At 39.2% G+C, this 19,061-nt stretch overlaps 1 protein-coding gene across 1 annotated transcript in view; it reads right to left on the reverse strand.

Annotated features, from left to right (window-relative positions):
- Positions 1-19,061, reverse strand: part of enpp1 (ectonucleotide pyrophosphatase/phosphodiesterase 1) — a 34,484-nt gene that overhangs the window by 3,140 nt on the left and 12,283 nt on the right. The window contains exons 4-20 of the mRNA XM_058613297.1: positions 17,826-17,923; positions 17,664-17,743; positions 15,673-15,792; positions 14,915-15,024; positions 14,723-14,788; positions 14,557-14,629; positions 12,370-12,478; positions 11,058-11,189; positions 10,881-10,912; positions 10,613-10,740; positions 8,523-8,592; positions 6,669-6,756; positions 6,143-6,327; positions 5,183-5,222; positions 4,924-5,084; positions 1,440-1,575; positions 636-710 (exon numbers count right to left, since the gene is read on the reverse strand). Of these exons, the coding sequence (XP_058469280.1) occupies positions 636-710; positions 1,440-1,575; positions 4,924-5,084; positions 5,183-5,222; positions 6,143-6,327; positions 6,669-6,756; positions 8,523-8,592; positions 10,613-10,740; positions 10,881-10,912; positions 11,058-11,189; positions 12,370-12,478; positions 14,557-14,629; positions 14,723-14,788; positions 14,915-15,024; positions 15,673-15,792; positions 17,664-17,743; positions 17,826-17,923 (1,703 nt within the window). The remainder of the gene's footprint in view (positions 1-635; positions 711-1,439; positions 1,576-4,923; positions 5,085-5,182; positions 5,223-6,142; positions 6,328-6,668; positions 6,757-8,522; positions 8,593-10,612; positions 10,741-10,880; positions 10,913-11,057; positions 11,190-12,369; positions 12,479-14,556; positions 14,630-14,722; positions 14,789-14,914; positions 15,025-15,672; positions 15,793-17,663; positions 17,744-17,825; positions 17,924-19,061) is intronic.

Below are 19,061 nucleotides of genomic sequence, written 5' to 3' on the forward strand. Positions count from 1 at the left end.
ACGGATGTAATCCCGTAATCCTAGTGGCATGTAAAATTGGAACTGAGTAATTCCATGAGAATGGAATTACTCAGTTCCAATGGAGTGTTACTCAAGCACAGCGTGGGGAATTAGCTGAGCCGCACAAACTAATCCACTTTCAAGTGAGTTTCATTGTGGAGAAAAGTGTGGCTTCTGCAGCAGGACGGCAGTAGAATTAACTCTGAAAAAGATCCTCTGACTAAACCTTTAATTGTACTTTACAGAGCAAACCAAATGAAAGTACAGTTGTCCCATACTGTATAATCACAATGGTTAGATCTTTGAACTCATGTTATGTATATTTAAGAACCAATTGGGCTAAATATACTCTGTTTTAGAAAAAAAAACGTAGCTTTGAAAAGTATTATATTGAGAAATAAACAGTCAAACCCTTGGAAAACTTGAGCACTGTGATGTGAGGTTCTCCTCCGTTCACCGGTTAATTAAATTGTTCAGCTCAAAAGCTCTTTCATTCAGTTGGTAAATCCTTCTGACAACACTGGGATTAAAATTTTTAACTCACTCGTCACCGTGATTAACATTTTTCCCAGCTTTGGGAGCAGCCACAGAAAAGCAGGAGCAAAAAATAAGTATGTGAAAAGACACGGACTCACCTTTAAACGCAGGGAACATCGGTGCCATGTTGCTCGTGATCAGAGAGTCCGACTCGGGTCCGGTTAAATTCAGGTCTGATGAGAGACGGAGCAAAAGAGGTGAGTTTATGTGAATGTAAACATAAATGGCACACGGAAAAACCTGGACTATAAAATAAAGAATGTTTTTTTGGTGGAACACAACGTCGCTTATCGTTGACCCCAGCAATTTAAACCGCAATTAAATTATAAGCAAAATTATTTCCCAAGTTTATGTGTCATATATACTGCCTTGATATCTCTTTAAATAAAATATATATGCAGAGTATCAATAACACAGCAGAGAAAAATATTGAAAAAGATCATCAATCATAGATTCCCCGAGTGCTTACCAACTTATGTCTTTAAATCTCTCATTTTCTCACCAAACAGTCCAAGACTTTCAGTTGACAATGGAAAATAATCAATCAAAAATACAAAATAAATGACTGTAATTGCATATGTTAGGTCATTTAACTCCACAGGTGCAAGATAAAATGCCCAGTTCTGGTGAGTTCCACTTTCTCACAGCTGTACTGGAGCTTTTACTTCTCCTCTCCTGTGTCTGTCACTTCCTCAAAAGCAGCATTTCACAGTACAGTGTTGTTATCAGGACTGGACGGGGTCTCGGACACCGTCCTTTGTCGCAGACCTGAAGCACCTGTCGCCTCTTTACATGAGAATGTGGCCGTGAAAACACGTCGACTTAAAATTCAAGAGCGCCGACTCCCACATCACGACTACCACCACACACACACACACACACACACACACACACACACTCACTGGGGGGATGCAGCAGGCCATAGGACAGATCAGCGTTGTCTTTGTAGCGGGAACACAGCTGGCTGGCGGACGGTGGGACTCGAACATCGGCGCGAACACACGCCTCCGTGTCCGGGCTCAGCGGTCGGACTGTGGCCTGAGACAAGAGGACGGGTCAGTGGTGGACGGTGTGGAGTGGGACGTCAGGTCAGCTCTCCGGGTGTTGTGTTACATCACTCGCCTTGATTTCGCTTCGCCTGTGTGCTGTATGTGGGTCAGCGGGGACTTTGTAATGCGTTTTTTGTGTTTCCACAGCTTTGGCAAACAAAATAAAAGTGTCTCCTACTTTCACCTCACAGAGGGAATAAAATGTGTCAGGACGACTTAACGTGATACTGATTATAGTTAACTTCAGCTCTGCATTACTGCACTTGGCTTCCACTGCAATTTCTTAAAAGAATCATGTATTGTCACTTAAATGAGCAACTTCTGCTTAATGAGGCACATTTATATTATATCGTTTCAATAAAATCCTCAGTTTCCTTTTAAAAACGTGGCTTTGAGATGGTCTCCAGCAGGGATGCACGATATATCGGCATTAATATTGGTATCGGCCGATGTTCTTCATTTTTTAACATAGCGGCATCGGTCCAATGAGTAAAACTGCGCAGATTTTAACAACCGATGTTAATACCCGTCTATTTGCTGTTTGTGTATGTGTGTCGGGAAGGGGAGGCCATGCTGCATTTGTTTGAGCATGTGACAGTGACGCAAGTGCAGCGCAAGGTGTGTGTGTGTGTGTGTGTGTTGAGGAGAGATAATGTCAGCGGTGTGGGCGTTTTTTCAGGGTGTCGATAGAAGATACGGGAAAAGCATTATGCAACACTTGCAAAGTCGAGGTAATGCGAGGAGGGTTCCGCGTCAAGTCATTTAATACCACAAATTTGATTATGTCATTTGAAAAACCGCCACCCAGAAGTATACAAACAACGGCAGGAAGCTAACGCTAGTAGCGTTAGGCGGCAGACAAAAAAGAAAACAGCGCAGCTGGGAGCCCAATACAGCAAGTAATCGAACAAAGGAAGAAATTGGCCAGGGCAATAACGATCAAGGTAATGGCAATGATTGCTCTTGACGACCAGCCCTTTTCCATAGTGAAGGACCGAGGGTTCCGACGGCTGATAGAGCATATTGAACCCTGCAACAACCTGCCAAGTCGGCGCTACTTTTCCAATGTTTTGCAATTTAATAAATATCTGGTTGCCATGAATACTGGCAAATTTGATAAAGTAATGTTACATATTTTTTTTTTATTATGGCAGCTCTTAGTAGAGCTTGTCAGGTATTGTTTCTCATATCTGTTGTGTAGTTTTATTGTTAAGGGAAGTGGCGCGGTTGTTGTTGCCGGGAGGAAGGGTTGTTGACTCTATTTACGTACCCAGTATAGACGCCCTTATCTCGGTTACAGTAACTTTGGCAGGGTATTATTTTAATTTATGTTCATGTTTGTAATTTATGATCCAAACTTTCTCACAGGAGTTTAGTGAGTTGAGGGAGTTAAACTGTACTTTAATTTAGTTACACACTTGCTACAAGTGCTTAAGGATTCTAAAAACCTTTACTTGTGTCTTATGGTCGCCCTGTAACCTTGTTATTTGGAGGTAAAACATGTTTTGAAAATAAAGGAAGACATTCAAAAATTCAGCTTGCATGATTTTCAGTCTGTACAAACTTTTATCATCTCAGAAACCTTTTTTTTTTAAAACATATATCGATATCGGTAGATATCGGTTATCGGCCATAGCAGCAATATTCATATCGGATATCGGTATCGGCGGAAATATTCATATCGGTGCATCCCTAGTCTCCAGCAGGGGTTTCTAATTCAAATGACCTGGGGGTCACTGAGCATTAAGTCAGGTCAAAAAGGGTTTAAAAAAAGAAGCCATTATTCAATAAATGACAGATATTTCACTGAATTTCAAAATAAAGGTTTCTGTGTTGACATGGAATGATACATAGTTCACAATAGAGATGTAAATATGATGCAAAATGAATCTATTACTTCATAACTCCATGATAACATGATATTAAGTGGTGGGCCACCTGAGGGCCGCAAGTTTAACACCCCTGTACTTAAGGTAAAAAAAAAACAAAGATAAACAATTCCAATAAAAAAATCACACAAATCACATCTACATAAAAATAATATAATACTAATATAGTATTATACTAATATATACTGTAATAACATTTATCACACATACAAAAACATGAGTATTTGGGCTGAAATATTCACGGGTATAAATTCTATAATTCTTTGACAACAAAATAACACTAATAAGTATTATGATTATGAGTTTTGTTCTTCTTTTTTTGAGCAGTGTACTTGTAATTTGACTTTTTTATGACATTTTAATGAACACTATTTTCCATAACGTTCATAGACACAGCAATGTACATGGTTTTATTAGGGCTGCAACAATTACTCAAACACTTACAGTAACAACCACTTTAACTATTTTTTTAAATAAAAAAAGCTGTGATTTCAGATTTCTGAACGTGAATATTTTCTATTTTTTTTGACAAAACAAATAATTGAGCAAATAATGAACAGATTGAGCAGAGATTACAGGTGAAACAAATCCTGAAAAGTCATTTTTATGACAGAATTCAAGCTACTATTTGCTGTACTTAATTGCTGAGCTAAATAACTACCTATAATCTTATTTAAACCCTGAAGATTTCGGTTTCTAAAAACAAGTCAAGTTGTAGCGAACGCTGGATGAGAGAACTTTTTTTTTTTCCATGAAGGCAGAAAGACAGAAAAGATGAATGAGAAAATGAAAAGAGAGTTCTGCAGTATTTGCCCTATAATTACTACTAAAATTATACAGCTCTTTCCAGGAAAACACGATGAGAAATATTGAGAAATAACTTTAAAATGACAGAACTTATTCTGTGCTTGACTACGGGCAGGAAACGTCTCTCAAAAGGTCATTGAATCAGTCGCAGCTAAACTCCAGTTGCTGCTGATTCAATGCTGTTTGGAGTAAAGATGCACATTTAAAGCCGCTATTCATTAATTAATTAATTAACTATTATTAATCGTTATATTATTTATACCAGACACAGAATAAAAATGAGCAAAACGAAGCTTGTACAGTGCTTGCATGAGAGAATCGTCGTCCTCACTCGCTCTGTCGTTGAGAGCGAACGCGAAGCACAACAGTGTTAACTCTCCTGGGAACGTATCAATCTGCCTGAGGTCATAATTTACACTAAAATTCAACCGCGTAATGAGACGAGACAAGCAGTTTTGAGCCACTATGAGCACAGAGGAGAAGTCCCAGCAGCTTACAGCTAAACAACCTCCTTCCATCTGCTGCCAAACCCTGACCACAGAAGAAACAAGAGCTGGGACAAAGTCAAAACCCAAGAGGCTATGTTTAGAGATAAAACGACAACTGTATGTGTGTAGACACAGCACAGTGGGTCGACTCACCAGGGGCTGGAGGGTGTACGACACCCAGAGGGGCATGAGGCGGTCTCTGCTGTAGCCGTTGAGGTAGTCGGAGTGGTGCAGGAGGCAGAAGCTGACGTCCGGCTGGACGACCTGCGGCGTCCCGAACGGATGGTGGAGGCGGCGTAAGTAGACTTCGGCGCCTGGAAGTCAGAATGCAGCCGTGTGACATAATATTTTCATTTAATAAAAAAAAAAAAAAAAAAAAGATGGATAGAAGAAAGATAGAAATGATGCTCACTGGCATTTGTTGTCATGAGATGTCTGTTCATGTCCGTCTCCTGAAAAGGAAACAAATGCCGACTGTTAATGCAGTTTTCTACTGGGTCAGTATCTTTGACAGTTTATCCTTCAGATGACTTCACGTTTGGGGGATATTTGAGGGCTATTTTTACACACACACACACATGAAATGATCTGACCCACAGATTCTTCAATAATGTCAGAGCCAGGGGATTGTGAGGGTTCCCAATGCTCCACTCTGTGTTTCTTTGAAGTAGCTCAGGGTGGATTCTGAGGTCTGCTTGTTCCATTCTAGATGCCTCACAGTCAGTTAGGCTGTGCACTTTCACAGTTTAACTCTCTGGACTTTGGAGCACTTAGTTTTGCATGACTGTCCAGAATCCACTTCAAGATTGTGTCTTACCTTCCACTGCTCACCTTTCATAATATTTCAGACTGTGAAAATATTATTTTTTTTAAATAATTACTTGACTGAAAACTCTGTTCTACTTAGACAAACCTGTAATTTCACGTGATTAGTAACATATCTGTTTTCCTACTGTGCTGCTGCATTACAAAATGGCTGCTGTGAAAACGGTCTATTATGTACAGAAGAGTATTAGGAGCACAAAAAATTAATAAAACAGCATGAATTCTGAGATTAAAGTCAGAACTCTGACTGTAATCTCAGAATTCTGTCTTTTTTCTCAGACTTTCCTGACTGTAATCTCAGAATTCTGACTGTAATCTCAGAATTCTGACTGTAATCTCAGAGTTTTCTGACTATAATTTCAGCATTCTGACTTTGTTTCCTCAGAATTCATGCCGTTTCATTTTTTTCTTATATGTGGCCCTAATACTCTTCCATAATTATGCTTTAGTGCGAGTGTTTACAAGGATTTGTATCGTGCAGTTTAGTATCGTAGCACACCGGCACACAACCAATTTAAATATTACACAATTTAAATATTACACATACCATAGTTTTACTTTGTGATGCACACGAGCACTGCAGGTCATCTGTGGGGTCAGGACCAGTGGCTTCACAGGGTGTTTGAAGGGAGAGCGGCGCGGGGTGAACCGGGGAGTGGAACGGATCCTTCAGGAGGTGGTTCAGGCTACCGTGAGTCCCGTTGTTTGGAGCGGGACGGATGCTGAGGAGATCTGAAGACAGGGAGACATCATATATTATATTATTATAATATTATAAACATTATATACAGTGCTTAACACATTTATTAGAGTCCTACGGTAAGTTTTACTCATAAAACTTGTTATAATTGGACAGAAAAACAGCAATGAGCGGTGCAGGGCTTTTATTTTCTTGGCAGGAAGTGACTTTTTTTTCAATCCCAACTTCCTCTGTTGTTGGGGGAATGAGACATATGTCTCAGATCCACTGTCTGATGATTACATATACAAAATTCAAGTATTGTCTTATTCAGAATAAGCAGAGGAGGATATTGTGCAGTAAATGTATGATATTCTAGAACAAAACGACTCACCACACATGAGGTTATACAGTTCAATGTTTTCAAACGGTGGAACGACAAGGTTGCTTTTAAACCCTGGACCGTAGCCAATGAAGATCGCCTGTGAACATCAAATTCAGATTGACATGTGACATGAATTCAGTTGTTTGAAGACCAGAAAATACACTGGAGTATCTGAACAAAAAAGTCTGACACTCAACACGATGGTTTGACCTTGTGTAAATATTTAAAATGACCTCACATGACCTTGTGAGTTTAGGAAAGATGTTGTTTGGTGAGCTGGTCATGACACAGAGGTGAGTAAATATTTGCAGGTCTATTTCTAGAAAACATTTCCTTTTTTTTAACTTCTTCTTCTTCTTCTTCTTTTTTAGACTAACTTTTCTTGAGTCTGGGTTTTGTTTGTCTTTGGAGATGCCAGCAGGTTTGTCTGTTATAATTATAGCACAAAGACAGACTCCAGTGAACCACATCCGTGCACATACACACAGGTTCACTGTGGGGATTAACATGAACGTGGCAGAGAGACACACTTTTCCAAATGTGTGGGTGCAGAGTACAACTTTAGACAACAAATGTAGTTACTTTTCCATTTGTCGTGTCTTTGCCATTATGGTCTAATGTGCACCAAATTGAAATGGTGAATTTATATTTTGACACAGATATTCAGTTAGACCACCACCCAATATAAGGTTTATGCCACAGTTGCCCTAAATTAACAGCAAAGTCATGATCAAAATAATTTTTGTTAGGTTTCTGTAATGGTTAATACACCAGTATGTAGAAGCTCTTTCACCAAAATGATAGTTTTAATGCTAAACTATAATTATTATTGTTATCCATGACTTCACAAATAGTAAAGCACATCATTATTTCTTTATGTCAAATTATAGTTATTTACATGCACTTCCTGGACAGAAAAACGAGTTTTAGTGGTTGAATGTTAAGCGTGATTCAAATGTGGGTGTAAAAATTCAGTTTGTTATTTGCCAAATTCAAAACACATCTTAAAACCTATTTTTTCTCTTTGGCTTTCCACCCAGTGATGATGTTGAAGTGAAGATGTTGGTTTTATCTTTTTTTATATAGTTTTATTGTAGGACTTGTTTATTTGTGTTGTTTTTATACTTTCTACAGTATTTCACTGTTATATTGTTTGTTCTTAGGTCTTATGTTTTTATATTTGACCTGATGTACAGCACTTTGTTTCAGCTGTTGTTGTTTTTAAAGTGCTTTATAAAGAAAGTTGGAACACAGAAGATATAAATATCTTAAATATAAGTGATATCTAAGTGATGGAAGGTAACACTTTCTTTATAGGAAGTTTATAAGCTGTAGCTATTGACTTTATAAGCAGTAAATAAACTTTATAATACGTTATACATCATTCGTAAACTCACAAACCTATTATCTGGAGTCAAATGGTGAAAATAAATGTCAGCAGCTAAGTGGATTTTTGATAAATATCCGCTGCAGAAAATGATTTCCGCTTCAGACAATGGAGCTTACATTCTTCTACTGTCAGCGACAGGAAGAGTTACAGTTTATGTCTCAGCAGCGAGGTAAGCAACCGTCAAACATGTATTGTATGGATACTTTAAGTGAATTGAGATTAAAATATCTGCATTGAATAAGCTACTATACTTATAATAATAATAATTAATAATGATTAATACAATAACCTTCCTTCCTAATGTGATTTAAGGCTTTATCGGAGCTGTGGGAAACTCCTAGATGTGTTTTTTTCCCCCTCAACTTGTTATTAATCTTCTCATTTGTTCAAAAATCCGCTAACAGGATATGGTAGGATATGGTGACATTTAATCGTGAACAGACACACACACACTTATCCTTCCTAACACTGACCTGCATGTTGGTGAAGATATTATCTGAGCCGTGGAAACCACCCGTGCAGTACTTGACTTCCTTTCGGTTACTGAGAAGACAAAAAAACATAGAAATCTGATTATTATGAGGGAGAATACTTCTAATAATAAACAAATACTAAAGAAAAACTGAAAAATGACATGCACACACACACACACATCCTGTAAAAATATTTAGATAGGTGCTGGATCCATCATAAGGCACGGATCTGCACAGTTTAGAGCTCCAATTTAGTAGATAGTAGAGACTTTTCTAGCACAACAGGCTCTAATACATCACAGCACTTATAAATAATGAAGGAAATCCCCAATACACACATAAGAATGGGTCACAATAATGATTAGTAGTCCATAACAGTTCAGGCTTACACAGCAACTATTAGCGGTGCCTCCATTATATTGAATAAAGACAAAGACATTAAGATGTGGGATTGAAGTTGTTTACCTAAAATAACCTCAATTTCAGGGTCAGTCACGTCATTTCTGTATAAACAGAGCACGAGTCACATTAGAGGGTAACTACCACTGATGTTTACTGCATCTGTGAAGTCGATGGATTAAGTTCTTCCTGAGACCCAAAAGCTATTTTCCACTGCGAGTGTCACAACTTCTGGGTGGCAGAAGCAGATACGTTGTCTCCTGACCAAACAGCTCTTGTTTATACACATGAAATGTGAGCAAACAGTACAAGTACAGTCAAAATGTGAAGAATTGAGTGTTTTGATTTTCTTTTAGGGGCCAAGCCTTCGACGGAAAAGAACCGATTGGCAATGACAAAAATGGGCTTCTGTGAAAACCCTGTTGTGACACGTACAAGGGGTGGAGATCACAGGGTACCTCGCGATAGGATACGATACGTGATACTTGGTCCACGATACCGATAATATCACGATTCTGTAATAATCAAGTGATACATCACAATATCTGTCCAACTGAAGAAACAAAGCGTCCGTGAAAAGTTAAAAGTGCAGGATTTCTCTATTTATTCACAACATAGAGAACAAAGTGCATAACGTCTATGTATTTACGCCGCTTTCTTCGCCATTATCCCGCTGACCGAAGGTAACTTCCAGCCAAGTTTCCCCTCATTCATTTGAGTAGCACTGCCATGAGGAGACATGAAGTAGCGACACTCAGCGAGTGAAACTGGCAGGGACTGTTTAGTTTAGAGTGAATGAAATATTGATATTTGCCCTGGTGTATCGATTATCGCATTGCACGAGGAGGGACAGCGATACATCACCAAATCGATATTTTGACCCACGCCTAACACATACGGACAAATATCACAGGGAAATATCCACTTACTAATACACAGCTCAAGGTGTAATCATTGCCTCTATAAATCAAATATATGCCAGACATTGCTTGTAATAGGCTTAAAGTATGACACAGTCTACTCTTATTGTGTTTGAATGTGATTTTAGTATTTTCATTTCAATCAGTGATCAATTTATAAAAGAGTTTTGGCTAACGCAGGGTTCATAATAATAATTGTCAGCCCGTGGCCAAGTGGAAAGGGAACTTGGCTTGTAACCGGAAGGTCGCCGGTTCAAGTCCCCACCAGATTGAAAGGGCTGGGGTGCCCCTGAGCAAGGCACCCAATCCCCATTGCTACTCAGTGTGGCAGCCCACTGCTCCTAATTCTAGGATGGGTCAAATGCAGAGAAATAATTTCCCTAAGTGGATTAATAAAGTATATAATATAAATCACAAATGATCTGAAAATGCGCACATAAAAACAATAAAAACCAGCAGTAAGATCAAACCCTACTAACACACAATGTTCAAAGAATGTTCCCCTAAGGTTCTCCTAACGTCAGTTACAACCAAACCAAAAACTAACGTTTAGAGAACGTTCCCTGATGGTTTGGTAGGACTAACCACTTTTAACAGTCTGTGGAGCTCTAACATGGTCTGGGAGGACCATCCACAGACCCGGTCCCCCATCGTGTGTGGGTCTTAGTCCTGGTGGGGGAGGTCATGTTGCTGCATTGCCAGAGCTCAGGAATTCATTTGGTGAAACAGAGAGTTGTCATTTAAAAAACAGTAGACTGGTGTTTCACTCACAGTGCTGCCTGCCAGCCCTGCTTCATGTAAAGATGTCCCCTCTCTATGCGCTTGTTGTTGGCAAAGTGGAACCTTTTTGGCAGGTTTTCTTTAAGGTACGGCCTCATGGTCCGGTTCGGGGCCCTGCACTTCAGACCAGACACAGAGAAGGAGAATCAACATGCTGCGCGGTAAGAGGGTGGCGTTTGTTTGATGAGAAGCTAAGCAAGCAGATCATTTTTCATTCTCCTTATTAATACAAGAGTGACTTTTGAAATACTTTGCATACCGACAGATTCTTCACCAGGCCTTCATAGTCGACTGAGGGAGGGAGGGAGGGAGGGAGGGAGGGAGGGGAACAGAGGACAAGGTTAGCCGCAGGCGTGATAAACAAGGTGACAGTGAGCGATGCTGCTGGGCTGCCAGAGGAGAAAGGGAAGTTGAGGGTTATCAAGAGTTAACTCACAGGAAAAGTAATCCTCTGGGAGGCGGACGGGTCTGATACGAGCCGCCGGGCCCTGGATGACATTGAAGCGTTCAGTGTCTTCCTGGTAGGTCGACACAAACGCGGCTCTTTCACAGGACGCCTCCTCCATGCCTGTTACAACAAAGAAAACTTCATTTCTCCGCATGTTTTTTCACAAACACTTTGTGTTCAAATCTGTCCTTTACATCAATTATTAATATTTGTTTGTGCACTACATATGAAAACTCTATTTTGGTCCCACACTGAGCGAGGTCTATCCTCTCAGAAATGTAAACATGTAAGCACTTTTACAGCATGTGCCGTCCACCGCAGATGTAAGGCATCATTTGCAGATTTATATTTAGGATAACATATGTTGTTTGTCGTGTGGGGTGTGACATGACGCCCGATGAATGCTGCTTTCATGCTGGTGACGACTGGCGGCACACCAACATCAGAGCCCGTTTAAAAACAACCAGGGTGGACCACAGTGTTTAACTAAACAGTAAAATAGTAAGAATCTAGATAGAAAAAGTGTTTGTGTTTACTATTCTCATCAGAGGTGGGTCTTTAAAGGCGATTTAAAATGTTTTAGGATTTAATTTCAATGGGTAAATTGTTCCGTAGTTTTGGGGTTTTATCTAAAAGCAACTTGTTATTAGACCTCGAGATTGGGGTGTGAAGATGAAGGAGTTCAGAGAGGTCAGATGGTGCCAAACCATTAAGGGCTTTAAAAACCAACAAAAAATGTTCAAATAAATCCTAAAACGGATAGGGAGCGAGTGGAGGGAGACGCAACACAGGAGCGATGTGGTCTCTCTAGTATCATACGGAATAATCCAGCTGAGATGTTATGAAAGCATGGATCAGTCATATCTTCTCCTGGGAATGAAGTCTTTGATGAGGACAAATGGGGCCCCTCCCATTCACTGCATCTTTATTATAGCAAATTACAAGCTAGAACATGTGGTCTCCAGATGTTCACGGTAACTTCTCCTCACACACAGAGAACAGTTTTTCCTCCAAAAGACTCCCTTCATTAGATTGCTCTCTGGCATGGTTTGTGCCTGCAGCAGGTGCAGTGACTCAACCAAGTCAAATATTTGAATATGACAGTGGAGTACTAAAGTCCTGCTCAGTAGCACATAGGCTCCAGAAGGATTCTAAATCTTACAGGTGTTAAACCACGGATTTAGGAAGTTCTTTTTTGGAGTGGAGTCCAAACAAAAATGGAAAATGAAAACTTACAGTAGAATCCACTCATTGAAGAATCACTTGTCATTGTTTGAAAAAGGGGTGTGGTTTATCTCACCATGGTCGGATACGATCATCAAGTTGACACAGTGGTGCAGGCTTTTCTCCGTCAGTTTGTCCATCAGCATCCCCAAGATCCAGTCCACTTCCTTCAGGGCGGAAGTAACCTTAAGATAAGGAAAAGGGAAGTTTATGTTTATGTGTCAGTGAAGCAGCAAGAAAATACTGTGCCTCAAACACGCGAGAACATTTCCTCCCAGCAATTTAAGATGTAATACATTATTAAATTGTTTTTATTTTCCTAAGTTCAATTTGCAATGTCAACAAAAACACAATGAATCACACAATACAATTGGTATTGTTACAGTTGGCTACATAATAACCTTTTTTTTTTTTATCAAGTTTTAGGAAGAAAGGAGAGCTTCAATCTGATCCCATTACATATGTATGTTATTATAACACCACCAAAAGTTCACATTGCTGACAAGTGCTGATAAAGGTATATATATATATATACCTATATACACACACACATATATATACACATATATATATATATATACATATATATATACATATACATATACATATACATATATATATATATATATATATACATATACATATATATATATATATTAGGGATGCACCGATATGAATATTTCCGCCGATACCGATATCCGATATGAATATTGCGGCTATGGCCGATAACCGATATCTACCGATATCGATATATGTTTTAAAAAAAAAAGGTTTCTGAGATGATAAAAGTTTGTACAGACTGAAAATCATGCAAGCTGAATTTTTGAATGTCTTCCTTTATTTTCAAAACATGTTTTACCTCCAAATAACAAGGTTACAGGGCGACCATAAGACACAAGTAAAGGTTTTTAGAATCCTTTAGCACTTGTAGCAAGTGTGTAACTAAATTAAAGTACAGTTTAACTCCCTCAACTCACTAAACTCCTGTGAGAAAGTTTGGATCATAAATTACAAACATGAACATAAATAAAAATAATACCCTGCCAAATTTACTGTAACCGAGATAAGGGCGTCTATACTGGGTACGTAAATAGTGTCAACAACCCTTCCTCCCGGCAACAACCGAGCCACTTCCCTTAACAATAAAACTACACAACAGATATGAGAAACAATACCTGACAAGCTCTACTAAGAGCTGCCATAATAAAAAAAAAATATGTAACATTACTTTATCAAATTTGCCAGTATTCATGGCAACCAGATATTTATTAAATTGCAAAACATTGGAAAAGTAGCGCCGACTTGGCAGGTTGTTGCAGGGTTCAATATGCTCTATCAGCCGTCGGAACCCTCGGTCCTTCACTATGGAAAAGGGCTGGTCGTCAAGAGCAATCATTTCCATTACTTTGATCGTTATTGCCCTGGCCAATTTCTTCCTTTGTTCGATTACTTGCTGTATTGGGCTCCCAGCTGCGCTGCTTTCTTTTTTGTCTGCCGCCTAACGCTACTAGCGTTAGCTTCCTGCCGTTGTTTGTATACTTCTGGGTGGCGGTTTTTCAAATGACATAATCAAATTTGTGGTATTAAATGACTTGACGCGGAACCCTCCTCGCATTACCTCGACTTTGCAAGTGTTGCATAATGCTTTTCCCGTATCTTCTATCGACACCCTGAAAAAACGCCCACACCGCTGACATTATCTCTCCTCAACACACACACACACACCTTGCGCTGCACTTGCGTCACTGTCACATGCTCAAACAAATGCAGCATGGCCTCCCCTTCCCGACACACATACACAAACAGCAAATAGACGGGTATTAACATCGGTTGTTAAAATCTGCGCATTTTTACTCATTGGACTGATGCCGCTATGTTAAAAAATGAAGAACATCGGCCGATACCAATATTAATGCCGATATATCGTGCATCCCTGATATATATATATATATATATACATATACATATACATATACACATATATATATATACATACATATAAAGTATTGTGTTTGACATGACTCAGCACAAATCTGTTGTTAACAGCTTCATACATCCATAAATGGTCTAAAATGACTGTGTCGGACAGATATCGGTATCAGTACATACTCAAATTTGTGATATCAGTATTGGACACAAAAAAGTGGTATCTTCCCATCCCGAAGGGTTAGTTAGAAGATCCTGAGTTGGGAGGATTCTGTCTCATATCTGTGCTGAATCAGCTCATGGTTTCAGGTTTAAATACTTGACTTGAATGACTAACCTCATCACTTCCTGGCCCGTAGCGATGTCCTGACGAGTCAGGTTCTTCCAGGTACAGAGTGTAGAAGTCGGGTCTGAAAATCACAAAGCAACTCGACAGTGAATTGTGGTTTAATTTTGTCTCACAGCGCGTTCAAACTGTAACGATAAATAAAACATGAAGATACCTCTCTGACTGAGGTAAACTCAGCCATTCAAAGAGCTGTGACAGTCTCTCCATAAATTGAATGCTCCTGCAAAATAGTGATTTATAGTCAGGTCAATGCACCACTGTGAAAAGCAATTAAATTAAATTTAATTAAATTAAATTAAATTAAACTAAATTAAATTAAATGTAACAAACGTGACGTCGTTCTTACTTGTCATAGGTTTTGTAGAATGTTGGGAAGGTGCCATTGACGGCTACATCCGAACCCGGCCAGAAAAAGGTCGCCGTTTTTACTTTGTGACGCATGGCGGTGAGCCAAACCTGAGGAGAGAGGAGATGAGTTAGGATAGGAGATAGTAGAGGATAGGAGAGGAAAGGGAAAAGGGTGTAATTTACAGTCTCATGATTAATTCAGACTAACCTGCATTAGACTAATGGCTAACTCATTTATCACAGTCCATCAGGATAAAAGTGTAATCCCTCCCAGACCAGTCAGGTCTAATGGAAAGTTAACAGCACATTTTAATGATGAATCAATGCCACACAGATGTGATTTATTTATGCAGCAGGTTCATAAGCAGACACACTTTGCTGTATTGGCTCAAATGTCATCATGAGAGAATGCTTCGCTGCTGAATAAATCACTCTGTCCTTCCTCCTGGAAAGTTAGGAGCAGGCTGTCACTCAGCTGAAGAATGAGATTTAAGAGGCCGCCCATTGAAAATGAAAAAAAACAAAAACCCACAAAGTGTCTAAACAAGCACAACTCAAGAGTCACAGCTCTCACAAGCTGTCATTTGGCACGACCAGAATCCACAAGTATATCGAGAAGCTCATTACGGGCAGAGCCGATTCTGAGTCGTGACATTCTGACCACTGTCGAAAAAACAAAACAAGTGTCTCGTGCCGTTCGGAGAAGAATAGAAGACAGCACGGTTCTAGTTGAGATCTGAGAACAGGTCCACTCACCGGCTCTCCTTGGTACCACTTAGCGTTGAACTTCTCGGCGGTTTTCAAGCTGAAGAAAGCGTTGTGCGTCACGTCATACATCTTGTTGTCCACGATCCCATGAGACTCGGGATAGAGACCCTGGAGGAAATAAGAGGAATAATGAACATGCAGTGGAGGTGAGAGGCTTTGATTCTACCACTGCAGGGATTTGAAGTGATTTCCTCCTCTCTACAACCTCCCACATCTAAATATCCCTGGGAACCACCTCAGCTTATTTTAATTGCAACTGTTTTCAACACAAATCCCCTCGGTTTTTAGCTGTGGCTCATTTCACAAGCACATGTAAGTGATTAGCTCTCAACAGATACCAGACGTGTGCAATTTACAAAAAAGTCACACATGTGCAAGTCTCAAGTAAGTCTCCAGTCTCAAGTAAGTCTCCAGTCTCAAGTAAGTCTCCAGTCTCAAGCAAAACCCAAGTCATTTTGTCTTCAAGTCAAGTAAAGTCACCTTATTATCGCAGTCTTACCGACAGTATCCGGTCTTCATAAAGAGAAACGATATTAGTACCTGTCAAATAAAGGTATTATTGGCCAATTTATCTAACCCTTATGTATTTACTTCATTTACTCAATTGTTAGCACACATTTACTGTTTTTAATTACTGTATTTCAAACTACATTTACTCAATTAAGCCACTCAGTTTTTCACATGTAGGTACTTAAGTTACGTCATTACTGTTTTATGTCCGTTAGTGTCCTCTTTTCATGTTCATTTTTCACTGCATGAGAAAATGGAGTCTGGCAAACGTCTCACAGTCAATGCCTGAACGTTAGCGGCTCGGAATTTTGTATCATATCAAGCTATGTCAAGTCCTGTCTCGAGTCTTTAGATTCCAAGTCGAGCCTCAAGTCTTTTAGTTTTTGTCAAGTCAAGTCACAAGTCATCAAAACAGTATCTACGGAAGAGGATTAAGGCTAAACGTAAAAACTATTTGGAAAATAGCCTGACTTCTGAGATTAAAGTCAGAATTGTAACTTTTTTCCTTCTCAGAATTCTGACTTTAATCTCAGAGTTCTGACCTTTTTTTCACAGAATTTTGACTTTGTTCTCAGAATTCTGTAGCCTCCACATAGGAAATATTTAAATATTTAACTTTAATCTACCACCAACACTCTTGGAAAGTAGTAGTAGCTCATTTTTGGGATTTGGATTGTAAAGAATACAAAGAAGTTTCACATAAACTCTTCATTAATTCCTCTTTTTCTAACCTCTTAATCACCTCATGACCCCTCAGAACTATTTGTAAAGGTTTTCTGGACAGAGCTCAAGTCTGAGGCTGCTCCACAATAACAACTCCATGATTAAACGTTCCAGATCACATTTTTCTATTCAGGGGCATTTTTCAAGGAAACTTTGGGAGCCTCGAGCAAAAAGGAAACTCTGGGGTGGGGTTGACAGTGAACATACCCCCCCCCCCCCTCACCAGGAAACACACGATACCAAACCCAAAAACCACAAAATGATAGCAATAGTCTATAATATCAGCCTTTTGTGCAACAGACACACACACAAAACTGACTGTTGATTGCATTTACTGACAACCAAGTATTAGTTTTCTGCAGCTATGAATTAAACCCTCTGCATAATATATGACTTTCTTGTTTTTTTTTTTAATTGACTTCCAGATGTGTTACACAGCAGGCGAGTGGAACTGAGGAACTGGGGACTTTCCTAACCATTCTGTTGCCATTTCGTGTGCATATTTAATCACAGAGTTAAACGAGGCTTCGGACAATAATCTTTTGTCTGTTGACTAACAAAATAGCTGTTTGTATCTTTTTTTAAATAGGACGAGCACTAAACTAATCTGAGTTCCAGGTTTATACTCATTGTTGTGGTTTTCCGTTCTTCCACGACAGACAAAACAACATTAAAAGACAGTCTGGCAATTCGTATCCAATAAATCAACATCACTGGCACTGTGAGAGGACCAGAATAAAACTTACAGTCACAATGCTGTAGTGGTTTGGAAAGGTCTTTGTGGGATAAACAGGCCTCATGTACGGTGTTGTCGTTCCAACACTTCCTGCAACACAAAGTCACGTCACACCAGGGATTGTCTGCATAGGTGAAACTTTAAAGGAAACCGTGGAGTTCCAGCGACTTACGTAGCTTGTTGATGATGGGAAGGTGGCCGGCGCGATCTTTCAAATACTCGGCCCTGAAACCGTCCAAGGACACCAGGATGAGAGGAGGCCGGGAAAAACTGGGCAGACAGAGAGAGAGAGAGGAAGAGTGATGCCTTGACCTTGAGCACTGCAGTGGGTTAATGAATTCCTCCACAGGAAACGTGACTATCTGTGGCCCCGGCAGTGAGCTGTGCATGGCAGGTTTCTGTACACCAAGTCTTTGTGTAATTGGAAACAGAGCAGCTCTTTAACGGAGCTCACAAGAGGAGACATGATGTCAAACGCTCAGACCACACAGACTCAAAGAGGAGGAGGAGGAGGAGGAGGAGAAGTTTGATTCTGCAGAGGATGAATAAGAAAAGACTCAGTGAAAAGTGCTTTTTAATTCCCCCACATTTTTTTCCAGCGTTGTTGGACATTTTACAAACAGACTTTATAACACCAGTATGTTTTAAAACACTGACAAATCACTCGCCCGTATGTTTGATTACATTCTTACTTCGTATAGTCACATTTTTACTCTTACTGCACTTTTTTTTGTGGCATTTAAAAAGGTGTATAAAAGTAAAATCATTATTATAATCTCATATTTTTATATTCTTAATCATCATATTTTGCATTTGTCCATTTGTATTCATAATTTTAACCCTTAGAACACGGAGCATTAAGGCTGCTTTTCCCCATTACTATGTTTAAACGCATATACAGAGGATATAAGATAATGTTTTTTTTAAGGCAATCTTTCATTTTCACCAACTATATAAACTAGAGCTGAAACAATGAATTGCTTATTAATTGATCATTAAAATGAATAGTCAACTATTTTGATAATCGATTAATCGCTTTTTTTCTAATATTAATATTTCTGATTGTTTTAGCTTCTTAAATGTGAATATTTTCTGGTTGCTTTGGTCCAAATAACAAAGAAACCATTCAAACTGAATCATTTTGGTTTGTGGACAAAAACAAGACATTTGAGAACGTCATCATTTCCAGGTTTGACAAACAATGATCAACAATTTTGGACCAAGTGATTCAATCGATTAATCGAGCAATAATTGTTAGCTGCAGTTCGAATATAAACACACCTGAGCAAAAATGTAGTCAAAATGCATCACAGTTTAACGTTCGCTGAACAAAAATAAAATAAATGAAGGTTTTATCTATTCTGTAAATTTAAGATTTTGACTCAACACATAAGATGAATCCACGACA

The sequence above is a fragment of the Solea solea genome, chromosome 17, assembly GCF_958295425.1.
Source record: "Solea solea chromosome 17, fSolSol10.1, whole genome shotgun sequence".
NCBI lineage: Eukaryota > Metazoa > Chordata > Actinopteri > Pleuronectiformes > Soleidae > Solea > Solea solea.